We start from the raw sequence: 7049 nt of genomic DNA, 5'->3' as shown, positions 1-7049 counted from the left end.
TTAGCTTGTGGGACAGCTGAGTGGTGGCTGAGTCCGCTGTGATATCCCGACATAATTAATTGGTATGCGATCATTGGAAACCTAATCCGGTAAGCAATAACTGATGGCATAACTAATTTCTACCAATAAGGAGCCCCTTGCGGTCGCTCGTTTGAAACGACTGTCAAATTGAAAAAGTGACACGCGTATTTCCGGCTTTCGCGTCATTAGAAGTGTGCGGGGCAAAACCGATTATCTATAATAATCGATCGCAATTGGTGAAGCCGATGCAATAGTTATAAGTTGTTTTTTATCAGTGCGTGTAGAGCATTTTGGTATTGGGGCCTTATTAAGTGCTTTGCCATGCGTGGCTTCCTGATCAGCAATAATCATCAGGCTCCACTTGATTCACTCCTTTTTTAGTGCAAAAATATCAAATCTAAAATACAGTTTAAATTCCGCACATGTTTCTCGCTTTCATATTTTAGTTGCTGTAAAACTACCCTTTTTGTTTTGAATGTCTAAATTACTCTGAAGAGGCAATTTTCGCGATGACGTTATTTTACCCTCTCTTCGCCCAGAGTTTCACCTAGTTTTCCTTTCTTATTCAAATTTCTTAATCCCGGTGCATACAGCTATTTCAATTAACGTTGTCGGATCAAAGTTTAAAGCTGTAAGACATGACTTCAAGATTCTGTGGATTTTTTTATGAATAAGTTCATCAAAATCAGCTATGCCTTGTCCGTCCAGTGACGATATACGACGGGGAGCCATTTGGATGAAAGAAATGTTAGGATATCAAAAAGAATGAGGTGGCAGCCTCTTTGAAGATGTCTTAAAGCTTTAAGCTTTGATCCGAGAACGTTAATTGAAATAGCTGTATACATTGTTTCTGAAAGCTGTCATGGGTGGATCCAGAAATGTTTTGATAATGGCAGTTCAAAATTTTACTCATATATACTCGCTAAAATTTCCGCCGTAGCTATAATGTAAAAAATTTTATTGAAGAAAATGTTTGAAGCATTGTTCTCTTGTGCCGTTCCTGATCCGGGGGAGGGATACTGCACACATTTTCCTTAGGAGGAAGTTGCCCCCGGGGGGCCTTTACCTTTTCGCATATCCACGTCTATCGAAATGGTATCCCCTTAACATTAATGGAGCTAAAAATTGTACCACTTGTGTATAGAGTGTGTGCACGACGGCCATGTTGGAGGACCGAAACAACACAATGATTTTCCTTTCGGAAATATATCCTATTTTTATGCAAATATCTTCTATTGTTTTAGTCCTCCAACATGGCCGCCGCGCACACACTCTATACCTCAGAGAAAAGCCGTCAACAGAAACTTCCTTACTAGGCCGGAGTTTTTCCGTACGTTGGTCCCACTCATGATATGGGGCAGCGCGAAACACGCAACAAAATTTACTAAATGTTCAGGTCAATAGCATTATCATGGTAGTAGTAATGTATCTAATAAGGACAAGTCCTGTCAAATGGTACCACTGACTCGACGATTTCAGAAGCAAAGAAGTATTGCTTGTGGAGTCAGATTTTCCACCCTTTTTACATGTGACTTTTGCATGTTTTACCCTCCCCAACTTTACGCCAAATCCCCACTTAAAGTCATTCATTTTGACCCTTACTCACTTAGTGTCTTCTCTTCAAGAAGAACAGTATTGCTCTCTATAGCCCCCCCCCCCCCCCCCCCGGGTTATACTATTATTATCTTATGAGAGAATGCAAAAATATTCATATGATTCATAATATTATAGATAGATATAGGTAGATAGTTTATTAAGTTAATCCCATTGCAGCTATAAGACTGTATTGTGTAATAACTTTACAAGGTAACAATAATAAACAAAGGCAAAAATGATGAATAAATATAAAATATCTACAGAAAGGAATGAACACTATTTACAATTACGCAATTATAAAACTCTTCTTTAGTCTGTTCGTCCTACAGATGGGTACGTTAGAATTACACCGCTTCTTCTTGGCCGGCAAGTCAGTGTCAAATTCAGAGACAAGCAAATTAACCAAAAAGGTTAGGTGCAGTTTAGCTTGGCTTAGTCTTCTACTGCACAAAAGCAAGTTAAAAATTATGGGAAGTGAATGAAAGGGTCTCATTAAGGACGATGCCTTCTAATAAAGAAGTATTTTTGCGCGGTTTATTACTATGCGGGAAAAGCAGATCTTAGCAAGACCTATTGGAATCCATGAAGAAAATTGAGGGTAACCAGACAAACTAAAGCAACAACAATTCTAAAAGGCCGTAAAATATGAAGGAATGAATGGCGTTTTTTATTTTTATTTTTTTCTATTTTTTTTCCAAATTGAAAGTTTATTGTCTTTGAAAAATGCATGGTTACTTCCAATTTCTTTTTGGATACCAAGAACCCTTGCTAAGTTCTGCAATAGTTCTGCTTTCTACCCATAGTTTTAGACCGCGCAAAAATATCCCTGTATTAGTTGGCACCACCCATAGGAAACCCGAGTATCTCGAGATACGCAGAACGTGTGCGCAGTAACAATAGTAAGCTCCCTAATTTTTATTCTGTAGCTACTAAATAAACTATGACTTTCTATACAATAAACAGTCGTTGTATCAATGTTATCAACGTTAAAATATTTCTATCTACTCGTAATTTGTTGTTTTGGATAAAGGTCGGAGGTATAAGAAAGTTTAATTTGTAGATATATCTATAACAAAACTGTAAAAATACCACAGTTTGCCCTAATCCTCTATAAAAGCACGCTTTTTTTTCTATATTTTCAAATAATGTAAGGTATATGTAAATTAAAGCCATGATTTCTTTTATCGATCTTACCCTTTTTACTCTTTATTTTTAGATAGCTATATTTGTGAATTTTTTTTGTATTCTTACGTTAGATTTATGCAGGGCCTCACTGAAAACCACATTTTTGGCAGTTATACATAACTTTTCTAACATTTTTATACATTGTCAGTTATAAACGTTTTGTTATTTATTTTATTTATTTTTCATTTTATTTAATAATAAATATTTTGTTTTTCTTTGCAAAATGTGACTGTTCTGAAGTCTATGCCCTCCAAACTCGCCGTTCATTTTCTTGTCATGTAACGGATGGTAGAAATGGTGAAATTAGCGAGAGGGAGGCATGCGAACACAACCGGGTTTCATCATCCTGCGAGGAGCGTTGGGGAACCTGAGAGATTCATCCGAAATGAATTTCCGAGGTGACCCAAATAATTTCGTTGTTGGGTGGACAAACAATTCCGCTAGTAGCCTTCCTCCCCTATGGAATATGACCGGCCACCAATGACAAGAAAGACTCAACGGAAAGGCCATGGCCAGATCCTCTCGATTAATCTCTTCAGAGAATTGGTAGCTATGGCTATACACACGTGGATGTTCCTACGCCTGAGGTGCTTTCTGGGATGGGAGCGAGCCTTTGCCCAACATCTGAGTAATGCAAAAATAAATAGGTAAATTAATTAATTAATTAATCAATTAATTAAAGGTTGATAAACTCAGATGAACATTTTTCTTATTTATTGTTGCAATTTTTTTGCACATTATATTTCGTGGTTTTATGTCAAACGTGAAAAGTCTCTAAAATGATGACGAAAAATTTCGCCGTAGGGAAAAATAAATTTGCTTTAGATTGGCATTATTCCTTAACAGATATCATTGATACGAATGTATTTTGTGTATTGCAAGATTGTCTCGTTCATTTCGATCCTTTAATATTAGTTTAATTACTAAACTTGTGTGTCTTGAGTTATCCTGCGTTGAACAAAGTTAACTTTTTTTGAAAGTCAGTCAAAGACTGACAACTCTCCTTCAGGGTCTTGTTTTCATAACCATAGGCCGGTTGTTGCGAAGTACTAGTTGACTCCTTTTGTGAGTTAACTTTAATGAGGTTTTTGTCCTTGCTCCAAAGGTCCTCTTCTGGTTGGCTGGTTTTCTTCCCATCAGTCTGAAAAAGCACGTGAGTAAATCCAATTTGGTCCAGGATCCAAAGGATTGTAACGCCCTTTAGTGCCAGCCTTGTTAAACAAACTCTAGTGATATTTTCTGTGAACTTACTTCCACGAATCCTCCAAATGTTTCGGGTACTTGGTTTTAAGATATGATAAACTTATGGTCAGACTGGAGAGCATGCGAGAGTAAAAGGGTTTCTCACTTATGGTTTGAACATACCTCTGTTCGATAACTTTTCCAGCGCTTTTGAACAACCTGCTTTCTGTAAAGCGTCACAAAGTCTCCTCATTGTCGCCTCCTGTGGGCCGATACGTTCTTTCCATTCCAACAGGCCTTGATAGCATTTTTCTTTCACCTTTTCGAATTTATGATCCTCGTCCAAATTCTTTATAACCGCCTCATCCGTGCCCAGATGTCTCAGAACAATTTTCCATTCTGGTCCAACATAAATGCATATTGAAAGAAACTGCTCTTGTGTTACCAGCTCATCAGCTCGTTCGAGTAAATCTTCTGGTATGGCAATGACATGAGATTCTGAAAAAATTAAAGCATCCAGGAATTTATGGAATCGGTAGAGATAAAGACGAAGAAAAAAAGAAGAAGCACTAACAAGTTAACTTTTAAGACTTTTATGTCAGTACCCAAATTTATGGAATGAATTCGATCAAAAATTAGCTGTATCAGAGAATGTAAAAGTGTCCTCAAGTTGAAACTATTTTAATCAGTTTTCCTGCTTTTGTATTATTTTATTTTGTCATTTCAATATTTTTCATTTTTTTATTTCCAACACTGTAGCTCGATTCTCAGCTTCCGTACTCTTCGAGGCCACCGTTCGTGGCAAGTTCGAAAAATTTCTTCTCTTCTTTCTTTTCTTTCGCCTGTATTAAAAGCAGGCCAAACGCTCTTTCTGTAACAACTTACTCAGATAGAGAAACAACCCTTTTCATATATCGTGAATGCATGCACGGATACAAAGGCTGCGAGTAGCGGTGCATAGCATTACAGCATTATATACACACAAAAGTACACATTATAATGATTATCTTTTTGTACCTGGAGAGGATGCAGCGCTTTGGTCTTCATTCGAAGTCTTTCCCTTTGTAACGCTGTTTATATCGCTGCTGCTTTTTACGGAAAATCTATCCACGCTCTGCAAATTTAACTGATCGATGAAATAATTATTTAGAATTGATCTTCTTTACCGACTGTAAAATCTGTTTATATAATTAACTGTTATTATGTTAGAAGAAGGTGGATACTTGGTGTGGTAACACCAATTTAAGTCACCACCTCTGGCAAATTAAAAGTACATAAATGTTTAAACCCAATATCATGACAAAACGAATCAAAACAGCGCCAAGCTGAGGTTGGTGAAGAGCGCAGGAAGTTTGCAAAAGGTGCAAAGCGCGGGAAAACTTGCAAACGGTACAAAGCGCGGGAAAACTTGTAAACGGTACAAAGCGCGGGAAAAAGCGCACCAGGTACCTAGGGTGGTAGAGTGCGAATAGTCATGTAAAGCTGTAGATTAGTGGTCACAGCATCCGTAGTACCAATATTATAGTTTGGACGTTCATGTCCTGCCCTCTCCCTGGACGTGCCGGGCAAGCTGATTAATTACATCAGACGATTACGACCTCACTTCATAGTCGATAAAGGGGATAGCTTCTAAAAACAACTGTGGTGCTACGTTGGTGGGGGAGTGAAACGAATGTCTGGTGTTATCAACTTAGTTTATAAGGCAAATCGGCCACCGCATTAAATGAAATACAAAAGCTGACGTTTCCATTGCCCTTCGCCAGAGCGGTATAACGCTCTAATCTTCCGCTTTTGTTTCGATTCTCTTTGCGGTGGCCAATTTACTTTGTTAAATCACTGCATACTGTTAACCTAGTAGATATGGCCTAGGTCGCCACGAGTTGTTTCCCCGATATAGTATTTCTTAGTCGACAGTGTGCACGGAAGATTATGTAGATACGCTATCGATCGACTCTTCCCGAGACACGTTTATGGAGCGCTTTTCAGTTGATGGTCTGTTCTGTCGCACTTTGTAATAATCATCGCACTTTGTAATACCTGTCGCACTTTGTAATAAAACTGTCACACTTTGTAATACCTGTCGCTCTTTGTAATAACACTTGTCACACTTTGTAATAAAATAGCTGTCGCACTTTGTAATAACAAGTTGTCGCACTTTGTAATAAATGAAGCTGTCACACTTTGTGATAACAAGTTGTCGCACTTTGTAATAAGCTTTCAAATTTCCTTTGAATAGGATATTTGGTAGAAAATATATGACTTAACTAATCCCCCCGGGACACAAATACGTTTTTCATTGATATTTTACTCTGCATACTTAACTGAGGGGACGAACTCGTTCTACTCCACGCTTCTCCCAATTGTTATTTTGGAGATCACATCGCTTGTTTAGCAACGATGGAGTGTAATAACTGAACAGAGGGGAAATAGCTCCAGGTAAAAATAAAAAGATGAGCGAGAGGGTTGAGTCCAAGGGTAAGCAAGGGAGACGGAGGCTTCAAGTGACTCGCTACTTGTTCCATATGAGGTTTTTTTTTTGGGAGGGTAGTCACAAGATTTTAAATAGGTGCTACAATCGTGGCTAAAAGTCGGGATACCTTGGACGCCATTACAAGACAATTACCACAGTTCTTCGAAATTTACACGCAACGCAGTATAAATAGCCGATAGCTCTGTGCAGTAGATACAAGCACGGTAAATAATCGAATTTATAGTTGTATCGTTCTTCGCTTGGTGTGTGCTGAGGTATTAGTAGATGGGAGTTGCAATGAGGGGTGGGCCAAGAAAGAAAAGACTGGATAGGCTCTATCTATATACTGAATATCTGATGCATTATATCCTCAAGCTTGGAGGAATGGTCCTCGTGCCTTTTTGATGAAGAAGCTCATTTTCTCACTGCTGCCTCTGGATCAAAATCCAGAACTGTTGAACCCTTCAGTGAAATTCCCATGAGATCTGCAAGAGTTTCTCCACCAAGGGAGGAATGTGAATCATTCTTGAATCTGTTTTGGGCTGATTATGCCCTTTCCAAGCTGAACAGCGGAGATATGAAGAACCAATACGAT

General features: G+C 38.4%; 1 protein-coding gene and 1 long non-coding RNA gene across 5 annotated transcripts in view; one reads left to right on the top strand and one right to left on the bottom strand.

Moving 5' to 3' along the window:
- The window catches only part of LOC146479380 (uncharacterized), a 91779-nt gene extending 87857 nt beyond the window's left edge, over positions 1–3922 (top strand). The window contains exons 2-3 of the long non-coding RNA XR_014864951.1: positions 792–3449; positions 3908–3922. This is a non-coding gene — a long non-coding RNA (uncharacterized LOC146479380). The remainder of the gene's footprint in view (positions 1–791; positions 3450–3907) is intronic.
- LOC146479379 (uncharacterized) overlaps positions 1–7049 on the bottom strand; it is a 76646-nt gene that overhangs the window by 57162 nt on the left and 12435 nt on the right. For 2 of the 4 annotated variants that reach the window (XR_014864949.1, XR_014864948.1), the window contains exons 11-13: positions 5002–5110; positions 4168–4482; positions 2902–3426 (exon numbers count right to left, since the gene is read on the bottom strand). Coding sequence is in view for 2 of the 4 variants with exons in the window: in XM_085111021.1 (XP_084967147.1) it covers positions 3359–3426; positions 4168–4482; positions 5002–5110 (492 nt within the window). In the remaining 2 variants the exon portion in view is untranslated. Of the gene's footprint in view, positions 1–1983; positions 3427–3513; positions 3944–4167; positions 4483–5001; positions 5111–7049 lie in introns of those variants that run through there. The other 2 variants (XM_085111021.1, XM_085111022.1) reach the window with 2 other exon arrangements.

This window comes from Pavona decussata, unplaced genomic scaffold (genome assembly GCF_977016875.1).
Source record: "Pavona decussata unplaced genomic scaffold, jaPavDecu1.1 SCAFFOLD_59, whole genome shotgun sequence".
Taxonomy (NCBI): Eukaryota; Metazoa; Cnidaria; class Anthozoa; order Scleractinia; family Agariciidae; genus Pavona; species Pavona decussata.
The sequence above is the reverse complement of the archived record's forward strand: the minus strand, read 5'-3'. Positions and strand labels throughout refer to the sequence as shown.